Below are 26160 nucleotides of genomic sequence, written 5' to 3' on the forward strand. Positions count from 1 at the left end.
TTTGGCAGAGTTAATAATTGAGCCAGTCAGCATTTTAATGGATGCGCTTGGTTAAAGTACTGGTCCTGCATGCCAAAGTCTCCTGTGATGCTTTTTGCTCCATGGGAAATTTCATGCACCAACTCCGTTACCAAGACCTCTGTTGCTTCCCTGCAGTCAGGTAGGTCATGAGCTGATGCCCACTTTGGTGAGTGCTGTGTGGCTGTGGACTTTTGCTAGCAAAGCATTTGAAGTGCAGCTGCTCTTTACCCGTGTAAAAATCTGAGGCACACAGCAAATGTAAGGGTAGGGTAAAACCAAAGAAATGGAGCAGGGTACAATGGAAAACACAGATGTCTTACAAGCATTATAGACGAAATGCAAAAAGGCTCCAGTTTCATAATGAAATTAACTTTGTGCTGAGCTGTTGGTCTGAAGTTCAAATCCTGCATGATGTCTTGAGAACAGCATTTGTAATAGATTTAGTCTGCTGACAGACTGATGCTCTGTCCCAAAACCACCGGCACAGCTGTCTCCATGAATGTCTTCCTGCCAGACATTGCCTGAAATAGTCTAACAAAAGAGAGAAAACTGAAGTTTCTTTTTCTGCTGTGACGATGAAATGAAATACATGGTGGCAGCAGGAAAAGCTAGAGTCACCACTCTGGATTTCCTCAAGGGAATGTCCTGGATGTTTCTCTGCCCTGGTAATGTCTCTCACTCACATCTTCATAGTTAACTATGCTGCTGAATCAGATAGTCCTCCTTGTCCTTACCTCCACCAGTGCTACCACCGCTGTCCTGCCTGCTGCTGCACTGCATCCCTGGACACATCATTCCGCATCCTCCCCTCTTGGGCTTGGCAGTTCTGTCCTTACTTGTTCCTGGGCCACCCCTCTGCATCTCTTCACCAGCAGTAGTTTCCTCCTACTCCAACGTGGTGGTTTGAAGACCTGCTGTTGATGAGGACTTGCTTTTGATATTTCTCCCCCTATTTATAGGAATACATGCATTTACTTGAAGGCTATGTGTATTTATTTGAAGGTTGCTACTAGTTCCAACTCTCCCATGGGTCCTTCCTCCAGCAATTCCCTGGATCCATCACTAGTAAATAGACACAGCGTTCAGTACTGGAAAAGATAATTAGCTGTATAATGCAAAATTGCTTTCCTCAGGATTTATTCATCAATTACAGTTTGTCCTGGATGGCTCAGCTTGAACCATTTTCTGGGCAAGGGAGAAATAATGTTAAACAGAATAAGAGGAAGCTATTGTTACAGTAAATGACCGGATACATATGTGCATGACTGCGTGTTTTAGGTCTTCCACAACAGGCATCCTATTGACAAGCTAATGAACATGCAAATGAGGAACCAAGGATTATCATTATATTTGAGGCAATAATGCGTATTTTGGGGTGTTTTGCTCTTAATTAATGTGAATGTTGTCTGGTTGGTTGGTGTCCCCTTGGTGAGGTTGGTTGATTGCTGTTCTCTGCCAGCAGCAGCACAAACCTTGCCTTTCCTCTTTGCAACCTCCCTTTTGCCTTCACCCACCAAGCCCTACCTTGTGCTCATGGTGGAACTCCAACAGCTTACCCGCCTTCAGGCTAGGGATGCCAGCATCTGAGTTAAAGCTAAAGCCAAGTCAGCTGCAGTAAAGGCTCCTGCTGTATATTTAATTAAGGTTTTAATGAAAATGGCACATTTGTCTCTCTCTGGAGAACACACTGATATGACAGTGCTGTGCAGAGCATTAGGAAAAAAATGATGTTGCCAGTTACACTTCCAGTGGGTCAACACAGTACATGGAGAATAAGCAGAGTGACCATATGGAGAAGGAGTGGTCAGGGATTTCTGAAGAGCTTGTCTGGATGTGCTCAGTTCCCTCACCTACTATTTACTTTAAAACCATTTAGTAGGACTTGAGAGTTCTCAGCATCTGGTAGAAGCCAGACCCTTTGTAAATGCAATCCTATGGGGGAGTAAGGTGATCTGTGAACCTGTCAGCTACCATGTGGACTCTGAGGATGCTGCTATTGACCTTGTCTCATTATTGGTGTTAAATTGGTTGGCTGAGAGGCATTTAATTAGTTCCCTGGTTGTTTTTTTTAGCTGGAATCACTTGTTTTGTAAAGCAGGCTGTGAGCTGTGCTGCCCAGGAATGCTTCTCTGAAGCTAGGTAAGGCATGAGGCAAACCAGATCTCCATGGTGTCCACTGCCTGTTCATTGTGAGGCCACCTACGGATGGCACAGACTGAGAGAAGATCCTCTCCTGTGCCCAAGGTGTCTCTCATTTAAGAGGTGAAATCGTCTGAGGCAGAGATGATCAATAACAACGTCTGTATGCAGGCCCTTTCCCAATAGGGTTCTTGTGACATTTAGGTGCTACCTGAATATAATGAACATCTGTCAGCTGAGAGAAAGAAATAACACCACATATGTCTTTCAAGGAATCTGTGGGTTGCTGCTGTGGCTGATAATAATGTGAGAAGGCAGGAAGGAGAACAGACACCTCAACTGTCCTTGTGCAGCTCTTCAAAGAGAAGCACCTAACAACCATGTACACCCCTGTGCTCTGCCTTTTTCGGTGCTTATGTTGTTGTCACCTATAAGTGAAGTCAGTAATAACCAAAATGTAGTGTTAAATGCAGTGAGGAAATTTGGACCCCTTATTCAGATCATGGAAAAGAAGTGTCATCCATCTGTTTTTTGTAGTGCTTTTCCTTTCATTCATTTATGAGATAAGATCAGATTGATTTGGAAGCAGTTTGGGGAGAGGGAATTCACATGTCTTTCCAGGCCATCAAATATTGTTGAATTTATTATCACTTCAAGATAGAGTCATGATCTGACCAGAAGACTGGAGGCTAGGGAAGTTTTGAACTGTAAGTTAAAATGAAATCCTCTTGGCTTTATGTAAGCCACTTACTTAGGCTGTTCACTATAACAGGGGGAGAATAATGTTTACTGCTTGGTGCTAGTGTGAGGAATAATATTTGCTGGGTGCTGTAAAAATGAAAATATTCTTCACAGAAATCCTCTTGTCTACAAGGAAAATGATGTGCATAAAGAGCCTTTGGATCCTGAGAAACTCTCATTAGCTTAATTATGCTTAATATAAGCAAATGGCTCAAGACAGGAATATGCTTGCCCCCTTCCTCCCTATCTCTTCCAACAGACAAGTAACTGTAGAGACCCGTAGAACGATGGACTGTGAAAAGAGAAGAGGAGTTGATCTTAAACTGAAGAAGGGCTGAGATGCACACAAGAGCATGGAGGCCGATAGTGTGGGGTCTGAAAAGAGAGAGGAGGATGGTAGGTGGTGGGATGAAAGGCTGCCAGCACTGGAGACTGCAGCTATGGTAAGGTTAATGTATTTAAGCAGAGCGAGGTCTGTTTATTTGCTAAATGGCCTGTTGAAAGCTTTGCCTTCCCAGTGGGGCAGGTCACCCGGGTGTGCACCTCACCCAACCTGCCCGTGCTGGCTCGGCCAAGGGTAATTGAAGCTGGTCATTAGCTGCAGGCTGGGCAGCCCTGCTTCGCTGTAGGCAGGAATGTACAGCCCTGAGAGCACCAGCTTGAGAGTTAATGCAGGGATACATGAGGTGTTTCATTACCCAGCAGTGTTTTCCCATAATTCATGAATATACTTATCTCCAGAGTTTGGTAACATGTACACTTCTAAATAGCTGAGTCCTAAAGCTTATCAGACACATCAGCTGTGACCTAACATCTTGAAAGCAAATTTTGCTCAGCTGAAGAGGGAGCTGATGTCAACATGCAGTGAATTATGTCCCATCCTTTAATTTACCCGAAATAAATACTGTATTTCAGGCGAGATGATGCTGAATTTGGACAAAAGAACAGTGGGAGGAAAGCTATACTAAAAGTCTGGAAGATGTCTTTGAATTTTTTAATGCTCTTCTCAGATTAAATAAATAAAATTGATTCAAGATGTTTAGAAAATATCCTGAGAAAATACTAAACACTATATTCTGACGAATATCCGTATGAGAGTCCCTCTGATTTAAAAAATCTGGAAGACTTTCCAGTGGGCCTGTTGGGTGACACAGGGCATGACAACAGGGCTGTGGATGGGCTCATGCTCAGACCATGTAGTAAGCTAACAGGAACTAGATGGTGGCATACCACAGAGCTGCTTTGTATGGTCTCTGAATGTTCCCCTTCTTATCCTTGAAGAAGGATTAAATAAAATATAAATATAAAATATATTTACTGTGTATCTTGCATGGTGATCAGCTCCCCCACTGAAAGTTATTTATTTGGTGCTGGGATTAGGACTTTTCATTTTCAGATCACACCACACCAGTACATTAAGAACAGCCCGAGGAGGACAGAGTCACATTGCAGAGCAATGCCAGTGGGACTGATCGGGCTATTGATAATGCAGTGTGTCTGTTTATGCCTCCCATGGGTGCACAGTTTAAAGGCTCTCCCATAAACACAGGGTGCTGTGATTCATGGCTGGGATAGTGGGGCCCATCTGCCAGCATCAGGGAAGGGGCACGTCCATTGACTGTGCACTTCCAGGAAGGTTAAGAAGCATTTCTACCCTCCTGGTGAGGAAATGAGCCCAGGAAAGTGGCAGGCTTAGCACACACAGCGACGAGTACCTCTGGTGCAGAGAGAGGAGGGGAGGGATGCAGAGCATGTCCCTAGCCCTGCCGCTGGGGCATGGCCGAGCAGCCTTCTTGCGAGCCTGCTCTCACCCCAGGCTCTCACCCGCTTTGTTTCTGCTCTCCTCCAACACTGATTTCCCATTGGTGCAAATTAGATAAGAATTGGTTCAGAGTCTTTAATTGTGACTTTAATTTTTAATCTGCATAATTACATTTGTAATGGGCTATTTTCACAGTCTCAGGACTGCTCTGAGGTCGTTAGTGCTGGGCCCTGTGAGATTACCATCTGCATGGAGAAGGCAAGGGCTGCAGGGCAGCCTTACGAGCCTCCTGTGGCTCATTCAAATCACTTCCTACTTGAAACCCAGATGCTTTCCCAAGCCACTTAAGGGGGTACATCCTCGCAAAACATTAGTCATCTATCCCTACTCATGTCCTCTCAACTGATGCAATAGTTCAGGAGAACACGGTGCTGAGGGGAGATTAATAGGATCTGGCGTTCAGAGAGACTGCTTTTATAATAGCTTTGTCTCTAACAACAGAAAATCAATGGAAAGCAAAAGGAGAGACAATGCAGTAGCACCAGGACTTGCACCAGGTTTCTGCTTTCCAGGTTGTGGCGAGGTACTTGATGGTAAGCAAGGGCTGGAGTGAGACATGGCATGAAGGTGAGAAGCTATCTGGAAATCATAGAATCATAGAACAGTTTGGGTTGGAAAGGACCTTAAGATCATCAAGTTCCAACCCCCCTGCCATGGGCAGGGACACCTCACACTAAACTGTGTCACCCAAGGCTCTGTCCAGCCTGGCCTTGAACACCACCAAGGGATGGAGCATTCACAACCTCCCTGGACAACCCATTCCAGTGCCTCACCACACTCACAGTAAAGAACTTCTTCCTTATATCCAATCTTAACTTCCGCTGTTTAAGTTTTACCCCTTGTCCTGTCACTACAGTCCCTAATGAATCGGGGAGCTCTCCCAATGGGAGGTGGTGGCTTTGGGGTGAGGCCGATGGGGTGGTTGGAAGGTGAGTAGGAAAAGGAGAGTTGAGCCTTGCTGAAAATCTCACTGCCCTGAAATCCACCTCCTCACTTCCCACATCCTTATAAATTCTATCCTACTTACCCACCCCCAGAATCCTCCTGATCCTTCCCAAGCCTGTTTCCCCAGGCACGAATGGCCCCAAGACAGTCTTCCTATCCCTTATTCCTTCTACTTTGGACTTCACTGCTGCTATGAAGTCCTATTTCGCAGCTGCAAGGGGGAGAACAAAATAAATCTTCATTCTGGAGGTGGCAAAATTCACTGTAGCCTGCGTACTGGAAAATCCGGGGCTGGCTCTGCTGCCACATCTTGTTCTACTTAAACTGCTGCTTTTAATAGACCCAGAATGTTTGCTTTGCCAAAGGTGTTTCCTTCTCTTCCATGTGCACTGGTGTGTTCATGTAAGACCGAGCCCAGCCATGGGAGCTGCTGCCAGGGCTGCCTAGGGTTACCTCACGTGGCACCAGCAACATGGTGAGGCTGACGGACCACCCAGCAGGAGCTCTCCTGACTTCAGTTGCAGTGGGAGCTGGATCAGAGATTGTCTAAATGGGGTTTAAAATGTCTCGTGTCAGATGCCAGCCCCTACCTTTAATTAACCCTTTGCAAATGGGACTTACCAGTGGGGATGTGTAGTAGATTTTGGGTGTTGCATTTGGGGTCAGTGGTAATTTCTACGTTGAAGCTAGACAGCGGGTGTTAGCAAAGCAGTTATCCTTTGTATCTTTATCCCTTTCCCATTTCAGGTTCTCCGTGGCCAGCGGCATTTCCTTCTCATCAGATATCTTTTGGCAGATATTTCAAATGTAGTTAAGCATCAATATCTGAAAGATGCAGTTAAACTTCAGGTGTGGATCTCTAACCCACACGTTTGGCTCGGCAATGCTGTCCAGTTGCATGCAAAGAGCTTGCTATGAATTTGGGCTACAAATACCACAGGCATACAAAACCTGTGAGATTTTCTCTGCAGCAGTGATTTGCAGGACCACTGCTTCTCCCCTCCCACCACCCAAATACAGTTTGGTGGCCAACAAGGCTGAGGGCAAGCCAAGACCCGCATGAGAACAGCTTTCCTCTTGCAGTGCAGGGCAGGGCCCTGTGCATACCACAGTAGAGGCTGGGGAGCAGCAGAGAGGGGAGCTGCATGGGAGTTTCAGTGCTCATTACATGTACTAAGGAGCAAGCAACACAAAGGACTGGTGCTGCACTCCGCATCTCACCACCCTGCCCTGGCCATGCTGGCTCCATCGGACAGCCCCAACCTATCTGGCAATGGGTTCAGGTCCCCCCCCACAATCAGGCTGGTTTAAGCAGCCCCACACTTTGCTCTTACTGCTAGCTCAGCATGGTCATTGTATCTTGAAACCCAACCAACAGCAGGCTCATGTCTCCTCTGTGGAAGGATCTCACCACCTTCTGGGAGCACATGGTCTTGGCAGTGCTTGAAGTTCAACCAGCTCCACATAGTGGCACCCCCAGGGCTCAAAATGATCAATAAATCACAGAAAGCTTTTCTACCACAGAATTGATTACACTAATATGTTACTGCTCTCCCCACTCTCTAGGGAGAGCTTCCCCATTCAGATGTCCCCCTTCAACCAGCTGTTCTTGGCCACCTGCCCCACACTGGGCCGGGAGGCTGGGCTGTACTGCAGCAGTTGGGTGATGAGGGCTTGGCAGGGCTCTGGCAGTGGGGGCATCCCCTCAGGGTACAGCACTCCTTTCTTCTGCTGATGGGGTATTTTGCAGATATGGGTATTGTCAAAGGGCATGCAGCCCGTCACCATCACGTACAGCATCACCCCCAGGCTCCACATGTCATACTTCTTGGCATCGTAGGGGATGCCCATCAGCACTTCTGGGGAGCTGTAAGCTGCTGACCCACAGAACGTGGTACTCAGGTCTGGGTAGCTGCCGGTCTCCTTGCTGAAACCGAAGTCACTGAGTTTGGCCCGGTGGCCATCAGCGGTGAGCAGCACATTCTCACACTTGAGGTCCCGGTGCACCAAGTTGCGGTCATGCAGGTAGCGCACAGCACCCACAACCTGTGCAAAGATGTCCCGGGCCTCGGGGACACAGGGCAGCTTCCCCAGTTGCTGCACCAGCTTCAACAGGTCAGTGGCTGCCGCCTCCATCACTATGTAGAGCTTCCCATTGCAGACCTCGATGAGCTCCAAGACGCGCACGATGTTGGGGTGCTGGATCATGCGCAGGATATTGAGCTCCCGGGGCAGAAACTTGTACACAAAGGTGTGGGGTGCTCGCTGCCGGTCCACCACCTTGATGGCGAGGGGGCCCTTGTATTTGTTGGAGGTGGCTGCCTTCACTTTGGAGAAGCTGCCTTCCCCAATTGTGTGACCCAGCCTGTAGCCCAGATCATGAAGTATCTTCTCTCCTCCATTGGTTTTTGGCATGATGTCTGATCTTGATGGTCTTAATCGAAGCTGGTGCTTTGCTCCGGGATTTGAAAGCTTTAATGTACGGTGTGTGGCAGCTGGTGACCTTCACTCTCCTCCATGGCCTGGTGGGTGCCCCTTTGGGCTCCATGGCACACCCAGCTATTGTGATGGGGTGAAGTTCTATGGCAGTGCCTTTGTGAAATCAAAAAGGGGTCTGGTGTGTGCCCTCAGCTCATGGGTGTCCGAGGCATGCCCATGCACATGACAGAGGAGAACTCCCACAGGTGATATTTAAGAGCTTTTACCTTTTTCACCTCTTCAAAAGAGGGCTTTCGGATGATGAGAGATGAGAAATCCATTTGGGTACCTGTACCAGATTTCTGCAGGGTATTAGTTATATTAAAATCAAACTGCACAGTGGTACAAAGGAGTGATTTCTACTGTCTCTGACTGCATACCACCTTGGCTGGCTGTAAATAGATCCTTTTTCATTGTGATGGTGCAGGGAGATATTCTACTAGGTAGGTTTTCTGATTTAGGGTGATGTGGATGGGGAACTTTAAATGCATCTTTCAGAAGAAACAGCTTTTCAGTTTCCGAACCTTGTAATTGCTCTCCCTCTATTTTTATCAAAATGATATTTTGGAGATTCACAGAGAAGCAGTGAGACCAGAGATCCTCTGGAGAGCTTCTCCAATTTAGATTTTAAATGCTTTTACTCAGTTCTAGTTCCCATAAAAGTGACAGTCAGATTGAGCATGGGGGCAGGAGCTGGGCTGGGTCCCACATCCACTCCAGAGCAAAGCATCCCATCTCTTGCATGCTGCTTCCTAGGCCAGCGTCAGCTCTTCCTCCAAGTGTTGCATCCTTGGCTCTCACAAACAGTTGTTTCTGGTTTGTGCTGGGCTTTTTAAGCTGCTCAAGGATCCTGTCCTCCCTGTGGAGCCCACATTCCCTTTGCAGCTGTACAAAGGAGCCCAGGACCACAAAACAACCATCTTCCAAAATACCAACCCAAAGGCTATTTTTGAGTTTTGAATATATGTTTCATTCTGCTCTTGAAGAGGAATAAGACCCAGCTGAAGACAGAAGAAATCTTTCCTGTGAGTCCACCTTGTCAGTGCTCTGAAGTCACTAGAGGAAATTAAATTAATTCAAAATACTGAAAACATAGGTCTATGTGTGCTGTGGGGGTGCTTTGCCCTGACTCCTAAGGACAGGTAATGTAATCATCACATCAAGTTTTGCCTGCTGGAGAAGTTGTAGGTCAAAACCAAACCACTTTCCTACTTCAGATGCTATTTCTACGGGCCAGTTGGAAGTGTGGGAATTCAACATGCTGTGGAAGCGCAGTTGCCAGGCATGTAACATCGGGCATGTTGTCAAAAGGCCAGGCAAGCGGCAGCTATGTTGCATGGTGGAGGATTCGCTCCTGTGCAGGGCTACCCTGACTGGACACATTCAAGGCCAGGTTGGATGGAGCTTGGAGCAACCTGGTCTAATCAAAGATGTCCCTGCCCATGGCAGGGGTGTTGGAACTAGATGACTTTTGAAGGTCCCTTCCAACCCAAACTATTCTATGATTCTATGCTGGCCACTGAGGAATGTCCTCAGTCCATACTTACCTCCTTGGAAGAAAGCAGAGGCTTTATTTGATGGCAAGGGGTTCATGTCTGCAGGGAGGTTGAGCGCAAGGAATCTCACACGCATGCAGAGGTGCGGGACGTAACCCAGCCAACACTCCCTTTCTGTCTGGGATATCAAATAAGTGCCCCCAGATTTCTTACTTCTGAGGCGGATCAGAAGCCAGTTCCATAAGTCCCTGATCAGAAACTGCTGTTACTTAAACAACTCCTGGCCAGCAATCAGTAGGCCAGATGCAGAAAGCCAGTTTGCTGCACACACGTGATTTCCTGGCACTTCTGTTTAGCCCATGAGTCATAACCACAGTTACTTCAATAGAGGTCTGAGCTGGACTTTTCACAGGAGCTGGGATGGCTAAGCATAACTGAACCAATGTGGGCACTTTTACAAGGGAAAATGCTTAGACCAGGAGTCCCTTTCCCACTTACTACCAGAGCACCTTTGCAAAATGCCATTATAGCAAGCTCTGGGAGATCAAAACATGTGTGTAGCTATCTGTAAGGGGCTTGGCTGATGCTCAGCTCATCTTTTAAAACAGGAACAGGAGTTCACGTTATAGACATGTTCCCACAGCCTACAGGTAAAATCCTCATTTACGGGGAACCTCTTCAAAGCCCCCAGTAATCACATAACCAGAAGAGTTGTTGACCAAACTGCAGTGCAAAAACCAACCTGGTGGCTACGAACCACACTGTGATGGTAAGGACTGATGTCATGGAGTCCCATGTGGCTGGTAACTCCATCTGCTTGAGGGAGCTTGCTGCTTTTGGGAAGTATTCAGCAAGATTTGACAAGGAGGGCAGTTTCAGACTCAGTAAGTATTCCTCTAAGCCCACAAATATCACTCTGCAGTTCGATGCTGCAGGAGCATCCTGGGGGCTGAAGGGCTTGAGCAGTGCCTCGAATAAGATAGGGAAAAAAAACCCCTAGTGCAAACAGTGTTTTTGCTGGCTATGAAAACGTCGTAGCAAACACTCCCCCTCCTGTACGCTCCAGGCTAAACCTCTGCAAGCCGGCTTTGCAGGGATCATTGCTGCACATCTCCATGCTCCTGACCCGCCGCTCACAGCATGGCCTGGGACTGCTGCGAAAAGCTCCAGAGACAAAGAGCAAGAGCGTGAATGAAAGGTTTCAGCTTGGCAGGACACTGTGGGGCAGAGGAGGAGGAGAAGTGTCTGAGCTCAGCTTTCTGTGCCGTGCTTAAACCTCAGAGAAACAGAGTTCTTGCCTTGTTAGCTGCTGGCTCAACATTTACTGGTATAAATATGCACAAAAAACCTCTTTTGCTTTCAATCCCTCCTCCTTATGTGCCTGTGGTATAAATATTTTGGTCACACAAACATACCCAATATAAGGTACTCAGTACCAACATAGAAATTGATGCTGAGCTTTTGAGCTTTCTGGTACCTTTTTTGCATCAAAGCTGTGTTTGTAGATCTGACTTGTTCTATCACTCTTATAAATGACAGCAATTAGAAATCAGGCAGCAATTGCTGGTCTGTTAAATCTGGTACACGAGCAGGAGGAGCTGGTCTACAGAGGTATAAATTACTGGAGCTCACCATCAGGGTTTTCGTTTTGGGGATGTTTTCTGACTCTGGCCATGTGGTTGTGCATGAGCCTGACAAGAAGTTAGCTCCTCTGCCAGGGGCTGATCAACTCCTGAAGGACCATTCATGCTGCTGTGCAATGCAGGGACACCAGAGAGCTATCAGGTGCCCCAGAAGCAATTCACTTGTTCCAAACTTAGCATAAGCTAACACACCTCTCTGGGTAAGTTCATTCAAGGCGAGTCCTGCATCGCCCCGGGCTGGACTGCTCAGCAAAGATCAAGCTCTGCTGGGCATCACTTCACACCAAAACCAGGAGGAGCTCTGAGTTAACCTTGCCTGGGCCTTGGGTGCATTACAATTACATAGCATGGTGCTCCCTGGGGGTAATTCAACCTTGCTGAGAAGTTAATGCCTTGTACACAGCTGCCTTCCACCAGAGAAGAGCAAACAAGCCAGGAGATATAACAAAGTAGGATGTTTTTCTGTGTCATCCCATAGATGTATTTTTTTTTTCACTAATAATTATTTTTCACTAATAATTAGGCTTTCTCTTGGATGAAAATCCTGGCAGTTGATGGCTGGGAAATCACCGGTCTGCTCTCTGAACACCAGCATTCATCAAACATGCCTGTGCGGTGCCTTTTGGGTGGCTGCTCTCTTGCCAAACCTCAGCAAGAGGCAGTACTACATCAGTGTAATTGCTGGTCTGAGACACCAGCCGTCATGCAGCATGGCAAACAACTGAGCTAACAAGAGGGCCATTAGAGCATGCATGCTTCAGAAACTTCTCCCTCTCCCCTGCGATACCTTCATAGTGCCCCATGCTGTGACCCGATCCATTGGGGCAGGGCTGTGGGAGTCCCACTGGTGTTGGGGCAGAAGGGGCAGAGCAGACACACAAGCTCAGAGTGCCTGTCATTGATCTGACGGCAGGTTGATACCTCTGGGCAGGGATTTCACTCACTGTTGAGCATAATGTGGGTCCTGCTGGCACAAGCATGCCAAAATATAACTCCTCTTAAGGCAGACATCCTAGAAGCCAAAAGAAACTATAGATTTATGCCTTATGCCATGAAGCTGTAAGTTACAATGTGTAGAATGACCTCTGTACTGGCACAGAGCTCTTGAGACTTCTTTAAATACCTCTATTTCTATACAAGCAGAAACATTTTGCCCAGGAGTTGTAACTTTCAAGAGCAGTAAAGTAATTCCTTGGTGGTCCACTTTGTGGCCAGCCTATGGCCAGACCTTATTGCTTAGCACCCTGTCAATGTGGGAATGGGCAAAGAGCTGCACAAGAAGTAAAAATATCTAATGCTACTATTTTTGCTTGACTACCTCATTATAGATAGCACAAAGGGTAACCACATTTTTTCCTAGCAGATACTGAAGTTACCAAGATCTCGCTAGCAATGAGTAATGAAAGCTCTTTAAACAAAAGCTTCTCATGTTTTATCCTGTGTTTGATTATATCCTTTTTAATACGATTGGTTTACTTTCGGTCATATTGAAATGACTGCAATGAAACCGAGAGCACTGTCCCGAAGAGGAACCCGCTGCTTGTAGCACCATTTTCCATCCATCTGGATGCTGCAGGTACTGAAGGCTGGTGAAAATGTTGCAGATGAGAATCCTTCTGTAGTCCCATGGAGCTGTACTACACTCTTCTGGTACAAGTAGCAAAGGCAACAAGCCAAGGTGAGGAGGCACAGCCACTCATTGGATAGGGCATAGCTAGCAAAGGAAATAACACTACTGGCAAGTACTCATTTGTCTGGTGATGTTATTTGCCCCTTACTTGACAAGTACTATTCAGTGAGCTATGCAAAGGTAATTGATCGCTGGCCTGTGTGGTATCTGAGCAGTTGGAAAAATGGGGCAGATCCCATGAAAGCATACTGAATCCAAGCTGCCCCAGGAGCTGAATTGCTGTCATTGCCCCAGATCCTTTCCTACAAAATCAAGCTGTCTGTGAGGTTATTTTAGGCACTGGTGTTAACAGGACCTGGAAAGTCAAAGGTACAAAACTAATCGCAAAGCTTTGTCCCTGAACATCTGATGAAAGCTCTGCATGCATGCATACAACTGCAGCCTAAATCTGGCTGTGGTCTTGTGGCTCCTTATTGGCAGCAACAGCAGCTTTGGCAACAGAGAAAGCCAAAGTCACAGGTAGTCAGAAAGCTGTGCTCGGTAATGTGCTGCTGCTGCTGCTTTCTTTCTTCTCATTGTTGTAAGGATTGGCATTTGCTTAAAATACTGCCTATGTTGGGCTTTTCATCCCTTTGGCAGAAAAGGAGATCTAGGACCTCACATTCCTGGTGTTCAGAAGCAGCTGCCTGTCATCAAATCTCATCCTTAGTCTCTTGCTCAAACAGAATAAGCTAGTGAAGCTGGCTGTGGGACTAGTGAGAGGTCTCCTACAAATTCAGCAGGATGAGAGGAATACCAAAGAGAAAACTCTGTGGATGTCCATTTGATTAACCAAGGTTGCTCAGACACCATAAAGAAACCTCCATTTGATTAACCAAAGTTGTTCAGACACCATAAAGAAGCCTGAGACTGGCATGCCTTGTGTGCCAGAAATGTCTCTTCATGTAAATGAGAATTTAAACTGTGTGAGGGACATAAAATGGGCTTGTAAGCCATCAGAGGGAAGGGATACATGACAATAGGCCATACCATCACCTCTTGGAGCAGCTCATGACTGCCTCAGTAGGTGCCAAAGAAGATGAAGGATGGAAAGGGCTAATGGGCTGGTCTGCAAACATGATTTTGCAGCTGGTATTGCTGGGCTACACCTGTCAAGAACCTGAGACCCGAAGGCAATAAACTAGAGTGGAGTAGGAGACACAAGAGGCTAAACAGGCTTTGCCAGGCTGGCTGCTTGAGGAGCAGGAGGACTTCCCTGGTAGGTTTGCTACTGAGAGGCTTTGTGCCAAAACCCCTTTGGAAAGGGGGCAAAAAAAGTGAAGTCTTGTGCGTCCGCCCTTGTGGTAAGTGGAAAGTCATGCCTGGCTTGTCAGAGCTGGGTAGGGAAGCAAGCTTTCCTTTTTGGTGCTGGAATACCCACTGAGCAGGGGGAGGCATGGCCTGGGGAGAGCTGGGAGCTGCGAGGGGGGTCTCAGCCTCAGGAGCTCACCACACCCTTACCTGGCCAGAGGTGTTGATCTCCCTGGTTTTGTGCAGACGGCTCCTTCCCACCACCTTCCTTCTGAAAGCTGGGAAGCTTTTTGTTCCTTGGCCTGTGCTGCAGACACTTGTCTTGGCCTTCTAATGGCTGATTCCTGTGCAACCACCAGGATGGTCCTCACAAGCCAAAGGGAAGGGCTGTGCAGTGCTCGCAGGTCGAGAGAAGTGTCTAAGCTTGCTCTCCTGCCCCTCCTTGAGGACAGGGAAAGAGCCTAGCAAGCCTGCTGAGATACTGGCTGCCCAGTGCCAAGGGGGTAAGAAAGGTGTGGGTATGAACTAGGGCTCCATGCTGCACATCTCCTAAGACCAGGGAACATTTCTATGCTTTCCATGTTGCTTCAGCATCAACAAATCTCTTCACAGATGAAAGATTAAATGCCTCCACAGCTGTTGACTTGCTTACTGTACCTGTGTGCCTGCTACTTATGTCCTTAGGCATAGCCAGCCGGTGTTTTGTCATGGCTGGCTGTCAAACAGGAGGGAGAGGGCTTCAAGTAGGGCTTTAAGCAAGGCAGAGTTTCAAAAGCTGCAGCAAGTGCCTCTTGGGTTAATGGAAATGGAATTGGGTGGTGATGCGGGACAAGATGAAAGTTGGGAAGTTAAAAGCTTTTCTTAACACATCAAGTTATGTCCATCAAATCCAAACATGTTAAGTTAGAAAATCAGATGTTTTGTGGTTAACTATCCCCAATGAACAATACTGAAATTTCTTCCTTACACTGATTTAGTTACCTGCCTGTGGAGAATCACATTGCAAAGCATTAAGTATTCAGAAAGAGATTTAGTTGTCTAGCACCTATTGTAATTAATTTGTGGCCAATTAAGGGCTGCAGAACTTGCCCTGTAATTAGGATATGACAGCCTATGTTTGACAGACTTGGAAAGCTGATGGCAAAGTGTTACGACTATGGAACAGATGTTTAAATGCCTTTAAATAGCATGGATGTTGTTAGGGGCTGATTTAATGAGTTGCTCTAAGAGTCATGTGCTGAAACCCTTCCTGAAGGTGCCCAGCTAATCGTTGAGATGCCTTCTCCCCTCAAGTCTGGTTGGCCTTGGAAGAGGCAGTCCTGTATTAGGGCCTGGCAGGGTGGGAATTAAAGGAGAGAACAGGCTAGACATGCAAACCAAAAAGCTTCAAAGCTGTCAAGACTGATGAGGAAGCTTAGGCTGAGATTTGGAAGATAGCAAAGACAAATTCTAAGTGGCAGAAGGAGGTACTCTTGAACCAGATAGTTGGTGTGGATATGCACATATCAAAGAGTGAGGGAGGCAGGCACTTTGGGAACAAGGCTGGAGGCAGCTAACAGCGTTTGAAGGTCTGTTTTACTGAACAGACTCCATCTGTGTGCTCCATGCAGTATCTGACTGGACAGGCTTTTGTGGGATCTGAAGAAACTGCAGAGAAACCAAGCAAGAAACTAGCCATGACCCTGAGAGGAAAACTGCCAAAGCAAGCTGACGCATATCACATGCAGAGACAAAAGGACGGGTGGTCTGGGTGGCAGTGAATATGGACCTGCTTACAAAAGTAGAGCACAATGACCCTGCATTACATTTGTTGCTTTGCTTTACAGAAAATTGAGCTTTTTGTTGCTTTCCTGCTTGTGTTTCCCTAAAAGGGAAATAAAACCATTGAAAGCAGAAACCAGCTGTCCCCCTTGATTTACCATCAGTCACCACAGAGCGTGGAGACCAGGCCTGCCAGCCTGGGCTGGGATGGAGGGTTGGGCATGCCTGTGCCCCACTGCTTGGACAGTGGTTGCTCACAAGCCATGAAGTATATATAATATCACAGTGCCCTCTTGGGGGCAGGTGTTCCTTGGAAATAAACCCTTATGATTTATGTGCTGCAGATATCCTTGCTCACCACTGTTTATTCTAGGAGTCCATGCTACCTAGCTAAATCATGGATTTTCCCACCAAATGCTGCCCTTTCTAAGGGAGAGCTCAGAGTTTTGGACTTGGATTTTTATTCAATTATCATTTCTCTGCTGCTGATGTGTACTTTAAATGTAAAACCACAGAAGTGAGTGTGAGTTGCTCCTGAGTGCAGATGGCAGTCTGCGCTCAGAAATGAAACCTGCCTTGTTTAAACACTTTCAGATGACTCGGCCCCAGCAAGAAACAAATTGTTTTAACAATAGATTTAATTAGCTGGTGTTTGTATTCCTTCACAGAGTGCCTGAGTCCCAGTGCGCCTGCTGGTAGACCTGTCTGAAAGCCCTGGCGTCTCCTGCAAAGGAGTGTGAAGAATGAGTGAAGCATTAAATAAGGACATGGCAATTCCCTGCTGGCTGTGGGAACAGCCTGGAGAGGAGGGGAGTGTGACTGCTTTATTCTCCTCTAGCTTTTGCACTGCTGTCTTTGGTTAAACATTAAAAAGAAATGAACAAAAATGAAACTTCCAGCAAATATTTGGGATGATCCTATGGCACAGTGACCCTATCACAGCTAATATGGCTCCTGATGCCCTACTGTTGCTGTTAATGCTGTGAATATCGGATAGCTAAGACCAAACGCGTTGCCTATGTTTCAGTAGCCACTCTGGGAAATAAGCAAACTAACAGAAAGTTTTGTTGTAATATAGACCTAGCATTTCCCTGATTCCTTATGCTTGTAGGATTAGGAAAGAACATTTGTTTTAAGGAAGATACAAATGACAAGCTTTTGATATTTGTGATGGTTTTTCCTGCATGTACGCATACAAGATTGAATGTGGGGGTTTCGGGGTTTGGTTTAGTTGTTTTATACAGGGGGTGGTGTAGTATTTTGATTGTTTTGTTTTGGGTTTTACCTGAATTGTTTAAAAAGAGCCCACCTGTGGTAAGGATTCAGTTGAAAAAGATGTGTCATCTAGCAGATGAGTCTATGACCCTAAACACTGGCTTCTCTTAAAAGCCAGACTCTTAAGACTAATATGAGGGCTTACATATCTTTTCTTTCTCTAGATCTAGTTTACTTCATATCAGAAATAGAGTTTTCCTAGATGCCAGGCCTGAAAACTTGTTCTGGGCTCTAATAGTCAGTCTTTCGTGTTGTTGCTTCTCCTACTCCCTCCTCTTGTGTCATTATCTCCCTGAACATAATGGTGCTGTTACAGGGCAGCAGCACTTGGACATCACCCAGCTGTAGCAGGCAGCACAATGAGTTGGGAAGACAGAGCATGGGCAAAGAAATCATGGTGTGAAGAACACTTATCCAATGAGGTGCTGTTGGAAAATGTTAGAATAGATCTCCTGTTTTCCTCGATCAGGTGCCCCTTTGTTACTCTGAGAGGCGGAAGAAATCCCTGTATTTCTGAGCACACTTTGCTTTTTCTCCTGAAGCCTTTCTCCTTTCAATGACAACTCTTCGCCTCTCCAGCTCCCTGCTTTGCTTTCTAAGCTCCCATGAGGTTAGAAGCAGCATTTCTTCTGTGTTGTCTTTGTTTCTTTGGTTCTTGCTTGTCCCCAGTCTGTATAAAGGCATCAGCTGCTTTCATTTTGCTATTTAGTGGCTATGTTTGAGGGGGCAAGTTGTTTGACTGCTGCTTACTGGATCTGGCTCTCAGCTTGTAAGTTCAGCAAGATTTAACTGCGTGGCCTGAGCTGGTTTGTGCCAGGCAGGATTAAAGCTGAGTATTTTAGGAAAGTGTCTGTATTTTAGGAAAGCATCATTTCTGTGGACAAGGGAAGAGGAGGAAAAACCTATTATTTGAGAAGCTGTGATACTCTTACAGGGCAAGGCCTTGCCATCTGGAGGAATGGTACCTTCTCCTAGGGACGTGGCTTAGATCTGTTCAGTTTTGGCCAGCCTGCAAGCCTTGAGACCATATAGTTAGCAAAGCCCAGCCAATGGCCTGCCCTGCGGGCAGTGGCTCCAGGCACAGGGACTGGGGTGAGTGACAGCAGATTCTCTTCCTGCCGCACTAGCTCTGGGCAGCCAGCCTCTGCCACAGCATTCAAAGCCTCTGGTACATAGGTGCTCCACCTCAGGAGCAAGCTTTGAAGTTTGAATGGCAAAAGCCTCTTGCACATCTTCACACATACACCCCCACTGCTTTACTCATGCAGTTGAGCAGATGTATTTAAAGTTTATTCCGGGGGGTTGGCACAAAATACTTGTGGGTTACCCATCAAACTCGCAGCTTCGAGAGAATAGTTTTTACTTTATGTTTGAAAACGTAACGGGTTCAACCTATTTTGCTGTCCCATCAAGCCTCCATCAGCAGGATTATAATGTTAGCATGGTAAGCAGGTGTCCTGGCTTCAGCTGGGATAGAGTTAATTGTCTTCCTAGTAGCTGGTGCAGTGCTGTGGTTTGGATTCACTCTGCTAACAATGCTGATAACACACTGATGGTTTAGTTGTTGCTCAGGAGCACTTACCCTGAGGAAGGACTTTTCAGTCTCTCATGCTCTGCCATGAGGGGCATGGGAAGCTGGGAAGGAGCAGTGACAGGACATGGGACCCAAACTAGCCAAAGGGGTATTCCATACCACAGCACATCATGCCCAGTATATAAACTGGGGGAGTTGGCTGGGAACTGGCAATCACTGCTCTGGTTGGGCTGGGCATGGGTTAGTGGGTAATGAGTAATTGTATTGTACACCACGTTTCTGTCTGGGGTTTTATTCCTGTCTTACACACACACACAAGCACCCTTATATTTTACTTTATTTCAATTATTAAACTGTTCTTATCTCAACCCATGGGTTTTGCCTCTTCCGATTCTCCTCCTTATCCTGCTGTGGAGTGGGGGAAGTGAGCAAATGGCTGCATGGTACTTAGTTGCTGTGACATGACAGCAGGAGTGCAATGATGGCATCTCTGGGCTCTTAGGGACTGATATAATACCGGTAGCGGTGTGAATCAGTTTGTCAAGATAGTGAATGTTTTATTCCTCACAGGTATGTGGATGGCAGGGAGGTGTGACAAAGAGAGGCATCAGTGTAATCATTAAGATGGTAATGTCTCCTGCAATCTCTTCCTTCCCTTAGGGTCACTCCAGTGTCCTGAATGCACAGGGGGCATGGAGGAGCAATGAGGCAGGCCTTCATCAGTAGCTGTCAAATGCAGAAATAAATAACTTAGAGTAATGTAACCTCACTCAATTTGTATCTGCTTGTGTTGGCCATACCTTGTATTTATGTAGTGCCACAGGAAACTCTTTTAAATGTTAAAATTTAAATGAGCACACAGTCCTCCAGGCTAAATCTGTTACCATTGATAACATTTCCACTGTGGTTTGTTTTGTTGCACCTCAAGAAAAGCAGCTGATTTAAGTGATTTATTTTCATTCACAAGGGAAAAGATAGCCTTAGAGCCTTTGTGAGCTCTAGAGCAACAGCAACCACAGCACTGGGAAGGCCCTATCTGCAGTCACGGAAACAACTGATAAAAACTTTCTCATCACTTCCCAGATAGGTTTTTGCTATGGGATGCAAATATGAAAGAGTCTCTAGGGTCTTTCTTCTCTGCATGGGAACACTAGCAACAACCCTGGCACAGTTTAAGAAACTGGTTGTCTCAGTCACTGTGTAAAGACTTGGTTGACTGAAGAGGTTGTAGGAAGCACAAGGGCATGGGAATAGGGGAGGGGTGTGTGTGTGTGTGAGAAGAGCCTAGGACTTGGAAGGGGTAGTATGTGGGGTGACCTACACCTGTGTCATGAAGGGTCCCCAAGCACCCCTGAATTTCATTTCACACAAGTAAGTGTGAAGTGATTTGTTACCCTGTGCACAACTGGTATGTCTGGTCCATACATAGGTCATGACTGTGGTTATTCTGCATGGGTATGTGATCATGGTAGGGGGCTGAGCCTGGCATGGGTGTCCAGGCCCCAAGGTGATCTGGAGGCAGCAGTCTTAATGGTCCTTGTGACTTCATCCAGACTGAGATTTGGATCACCCTGTGGTAGCCTAGTCATGCTGGTCACTGTGGCATGAAGATCCAAGAGAGGATCAGGCTTCAACTGCCTCACCAGCCACATAGCTCATGAGCCTCAGACTGCACCCTACAATAAGCAAAAGGGCATTTGGGAAAGTGGTGGAAAAGGGCCATGAAAAGGACCAGCATGATGTGTTTGTGGTATATGTAGAGCAGGACAATTTTCTGTAAGTATTGACTTGTGTTCTTGGAGGAGCAGGCTAGTATGCATGGATATTTCCAGGGCCTTATAGAATCATCTAGGTTGGAAAAGACCTTTAAGATCATCAAGTCCAACCATTCCCCAGCACTGCCAAGTCCACCACTAAACCATGTCACTAAGGGTCTCATCTTTATGAGTTTTGAACACTTCCAGGGACGGTGATTCCATCACTGGAATCACTGATGTTTGTCACCGTCTTGGTGAAGAAATTGCTCCTAATCTCCACTCTAAACCTCCCCTGGTGCAGCTTGAGGCTGTTTCCTTTTTTCCCATCACTCTCTCTAATGTCTCCATTCCACTGTAATCAAATGCATAACCTGCTTGCCCCTGTGTCTTCCCGGATCCATATCCTGCCTTGCTGTGCTATGTTTATTTTCTTCAACAGTTGTCGTGGTTTAAACCAATCCACACAGCTCGTTCACTCACTCCCCCCACTTTTTTCTCCCTCTTTCTTTCCTCCCCTCCCACCCCCACCCCGCTCCCGGAGGGATGGGGAGGAGAATTGAGAGAATGTAACTCCCACGGGTTGAGATAAGAACAGCCCAGTAACTAAGGTATAACACAAATCACTGCTGCTACCACCAATGATAATAATGATAAGAGAAAATAACAAGAGAAGAGAATACAATACCACCGCCGAACAAGTTCGACCCCCCCGGAAGAGAGCCCGTGCCCTTCCGGGTAACTCCCAGTTACCTCCCTGGGCATGACGTGCTGTGGTATGGAATACCTCTTTGGCTAGTTTGGGTCAGGTGTCCTGTCTCTGCTTCCTCCCGGCCTCCCCTCGTCCCTGGCAGAGCATGAGACTCACAAAGTCCTTGGTCAGAGTAAACATTACTTAACAACAATTAAAAACAATCAGTGTTATTAGCTGTCTGTCCAGGCTGGAAGTCAAAACACAGAGCTTGCACCAGCTACTAAGAAGGAGAAAAACTGCTACTGCTGAACCCAGGACAGTATCCACCCCTTATTCAATACCACTCACATCATGCTCGGATCCCACATTTTCAATATACCATCTCTTTTACATATATATATATATATATATATATATACACATACATCCACATACACACACAGACAGAAAGAAATAATTTCTTAGTGCATGGACCAATCCTTATAATGCTGTCAAGTCCATTCGGTCCATGATGTCAAATTCCATCCCTTGTAACAGTCTTTCAGGGCAGGAAAGGCTGTGTGCAGTGCTGGATCGTTGCCTGCTGATGCTGATTGTTTCTTCACTGCAGAACTTGTCTGGTTCTATCAAAATTCATTCCCTGTTGGGATGATGGTTGGAGGGAAGTCAGGGCCAGTCACTGGTGACCTGAAGGCATCTAGTTGATGGGCTATAAAAGTATTACACAGCAGGCAACAGCATACAATTAAGTTCATTGACTGTTTTCCCCTAAAATCAAATCCCCTTGAGGTATACATTGGACTTCCCCATCTTCCCGCATTACCCACCAAGTATATCCGGGTCCCTGAGCAAAAGCAATCCCACGAGTGGGTTTGCCTTTACCTGAAGCAGGAATAACCCAGACTGGCTTCCCCAGCAAATTCTTCATGTGCACCACAGGAACTTTGTCCCCCTCTACAATATGTAAAAGTTCTGACAGGGCTGGGCCAGCTCTGTTGGCAGATCCTCTGGTGTTGACCAACCAGGTGGCCTTTGGTAAGTGTGTATCCCGAAAATTGAATCTCCTGTGCAGGTCCCTTGACCTTACTCCATTTTATGGCAAAACCGGCTTTCAGCAGGATTTGGATTATTTTCCTCCCTTTCTCAAAGACTTCTTCCGCTGTATCGCCCCACATGATAATGTCATCAATGTATTGCAGGTGTTCTGGAGCTTGCCCCTGTTCCAGTGCAGTCTGGATCAATCCATGGCAAATGGTAGGGCTGTGTTTCCACCCCTGGGGCAGTCGGTTCCAAGTGAACTGGACACCCCTCCAAGTAAAAGCAAACTGTGGCCTGCACTCTGCTGCCAAAGGAATTGAGAAAAATGCATTGGCAATATCAGTCGTGGCATGCCTCTTGGTTGCCTTTGACTCCAGTTCATACTGAAGTTCTAGCATGTCTGGTACGGCAGCACTCAATGGCGGTGTGACTTCATTCCGGCCACGGTAGTCTACTGTTATTCTCCACTCTCCGTCAGACTTTCGCACTGGTCAGATGGGGTTATTAAAGGGTGAGCGGGTCCTGCTGATCACTCCCTGACCCTCCAGTCTACGAATCAGCTGATGGATAGGAATCAGGGAGTCTCGGTTGGTGCGATATTGCCGCCGGTGCACTGTTGTGGTCGCGATTGGCACTTGTTCTTCGACTTCCAGCAACCCCACAACAGAAGGATCCTCTGAGAGACCAGGCAAGGTGGACAGCTGCTCGATTTCCTCAGTCTCCAAAGCAGCAATGCCAAAAGCCCATCGGTACCCTTTTGGGCCTTTGAAGTACCCTCTCCTGAGGAAGTCTGTGCCGAGGATGCATGGAGCCTCTGGACCAGTCACAATGGGGTGCTTTTGCTATTTCCTCCCAGTCAGGCTGATTTCAGCCTCCAGTACAGTCAACTCTTGGGATCCTCCTGTCACTCCAGAAATATAGATGGGTTCCACCCTTGACAGCTTGACGGCATCAGGGTACACTGTGCACCGGCATCTACTAGAGCCTTATACTTCTGTGGGACTGATGTGCCAGGCCATCTGATCCACAAATTCCAGTAAATCTGATTATCCCCTACCTCCACCTGGCTGGAAGTCAAAACACAGCACTGCACCAGCCACTAAGAAGGAGAAAAAAGGCTACTGGTGAATCCAGGACAACGGTCCATTTTCGGTGGACCAAACTAGAAATGGTGGCAGCAAAAAAGAAGCAGTAAGGCCTAAAATAAGCCTCTGTCAAAATGACCCTTGTGTCTCTCCAGTGTTTTTCATCCAGTTTGCACTCAGTACATGCAGCCAGGTGCCAAGATGGGTGGGTTGGTTCACAAGGGGCATATGGCAGCAGCAGTTGAGAGATGCTTCCAATCTTGGTTATTGACCAGATCCTCGAGTGGCTTCCCATGTACATTGCACACCAGCAATGACACAATTAGACCACTGATACAGTCAGATTAATTTCCTGTGTGACATATCTACATGAGAAGTTGGTCTGACATCGGCTGCGAAAGCCCCTGAGGGCAAGTGAGTAAATAGACACCACCAGTGACTAAGAGCTTCCTGAAAGATATGGTCAGATAGCTGGCGGAGCAGCACTGCACACCTCTAGGACTAGCTCCTGGGATGGGACCAACAGTGTGAGGCACAGTTGATGGATCCAGCCCCAGAAGAGAGAAAACGCCACTCTCGGTGTGCGTTCATTGCGCACCTGCTAAGTGTGCTGGCAAAGCGTGTACTGAAGTGGGCTTGTATGCCTCTGCTTTTTGTGTTTTAATATTCAAGAGACACTTGGGTTTTGGTGTGTGGTAGTCAGTTTTTCGTGAGGTGTAGACCTAATTCAAAATTAAGCACTGACTTAACTGCGTGGCTATTACCTGAACAGATCAACATCGCTAATGTTGATGCTGGATACAACATTTTCTCTCGTCTGTCTGGGAAGACAAAATTTTTTGCACTTCTGAACTCCTCAGCACTCAAAGCCAACACAGAGCAGGGGGGACCTGTCAGATATGTCCTGTATTTCACGCTACTGCTGGTCAAATGACCTCAGTCAGTCTCAAAGGGCATTTTACTTACATGCTTCCTAACACAGGACTTGTGTGGGCACACTGGCATTTCCAGCCCTCTGCCATACATCTCAGAGGGAGGCTTCAGTTCCTCAAATCCTCAGACAAAATATTCTGGGGAAGTTTTGCTACATGCTTTCCTAGTCTCTATGAGGTAGCTGCTGTCAGGGATGCAACAGCACTGTAAAGACCCCTCTTCTTGCTCTTGCATTTATCTCTGCCTGGAAAAAAAAAAAAAAAGAAATAGCTGCTGGGTGTTGTCATGGTGTTGCCTTCTGTTTACCATTACACTGTGCTCTGCATGGGCAGATGTCACTTGTTTTCTTCTTTCTAAGGTGACTGCAGCCAGTGCTGTGATGCTCGGTTAATGCACAAGACCTGAAATGTTTCCATTTGCTAAGCCTAATGACTTAGACCTGATGTAAATGCAATCCCCAGCAGTGATGCACCTGTCTGGAAAGCTACATTTTACAGCCAGCCTTTGCTTTTCTGCCTCTGCCCTTCACAAAACCAATTATTAAGAGCCAGAGCCTTTGAGCGAAGCCTGCCAGAAATTATGCCTGCTCCCTCTGCTTGCCCGAGCCCATTTGTGCCAGTGTCTCCCTGGAGTCCTGCATCCAGTGCTGGTGCAGCACAGGGGCTCTGCAGAGATGGGATGGACCCACATGATTCCAGCCCACCATTTCTACCTCCACAGAGCCTTCAGCCAGGCAAAAACATTGCTGCTGCAGATTTCAGCTCAGTTGTCTAGCCAGGGGCTTGGGAGAAGCTTCTCTGTAGCTAGTTAGCTAAGAGCAGGTTTCCAGGGGAGGACATCCTAGCTGTGGCAGGATGGGCTGAGGGAGGGATCGTCCCCATGTAGCAGCAGAAATGAAAGCTAGCTGAGCTGAGGCAGCAGCAAAGGCAAGGGAAGGGGCTGTAAAAAGAGTAACAGAGCACTGCTGAGCGTGTATGCTTGTAGCCATGTGTCACAGTGGGAGCCTGCATGGCGGGTTATCGTTTATCATAAGTCTTTAAGAACCTGCTCTAAGCCCCTCCTTTGGGGAACAAAACCACTTCATAATTCACAGATTTTGGCCTTTATAGGATTTGTTTTCCTACCAAATCCCTGTAGAAAGGGAAAATCCAGAGCTGGTGGGTAGCTTTAAGAAGTTTTTTTTAAACCTATTGAACTGGAAACGAGTTCTCTTTATCTCCTATTCTAAATCTCTGCAACTCCTCCAGTGACCTCCCTGACAGATCCCCAGGAAGCAAAACAACACTGGGTTTGGTCTGGTTTGCTCCGCAGAGCAACTACTTGCAAAATCAATAGTGGGTTGTTTTTCTTCTCCTTTGCTCAAGCCAGAAATAGGTCAAGCAGCAAACCAATGACATTTCTGAGGCAGCCATGAGTGACTGGTGTACGTAGGTGTACTTCAGAGGTGGCCTCTCTCTGGGGTTAATGTTCTCTTGCCTAAAATCCCGCAGTTTCCTTGTGCTAGAAGAAGGAAGTTGTTTGTTGCAGAGAAATGAAACCACTTAGATTTCCTTGAACAAAGAAAATATATCCAGTACATCTTCTTATGAAGCACTATGTCCATGATACCCAGTTTTGCTTTTTCATGTTTGATGTCTGTGCTTGAACACTCAGCCCTTCACTAAGACCTTCTCTCATTAGCATTGCGCCTTGCCTGCGGTTAGGCTGAGTAAGGCAGAAAACCTTCTTAATGGAAGTGAATGAAAGATCTTGCATTTTATGAGGCTATTTCAGATCACATATGGCATTGTCAGATCTATTCTAAATCACAGAAAAGCTAATTTGGTCACAGCAAGACAGCAATATCCATGCTATTTAGGTCCAGTCTTCAGAAAGGTTGTC

At 46.7% G+C, this 26160-nt stretch overlaps 1 protein-coding gene across 1 annotated transcript; it reads right to left on the reverse strand.

Moving 5' to 3' along the window:
• Positions 1 to 7249: 7249 nt before the first annotated feature.
• On the reverse strand, positions 7250 to 8083 carry TSSK6 (testis specific serine kinase 6). Its single transcript, XM_065672741.1, has one exon. The coding sequence runs from the start codon at positions 8081 to 8083 to the stop codon at positions 7250 to 7252; it is 834 nt and encodes a 277-aa protein (XP_065528813.1).
• Between the last annotated feature and the right edge of the window lie 18077 nt (positions 8084 to 26160).

Source organism: Lathamus discolor, chromosome 3, assembly GCF_037157495.1.
Source record: "Lathamus discolor isolate bLatDis1 chromosome 3, bLatDis1.hap1, whole genome shotgun sequence".
In the NCBI taxonomy this organism is placed as follows: Eukaryota; Metazoa; Chordata; class Aves; order Psittaciformes; family Psittacidae; genus Lathamus; species Lathamus discolor.

Excerpts from the sequence above, each read along its gene's own strand:
- TSSK6 (XM_065672741.1), bottom strand. The coding sequence starts at position 8,083 with ATGCCAAAAACCAATGGAGGAGAGAAGATACTTCATGATCTGGGCTAC.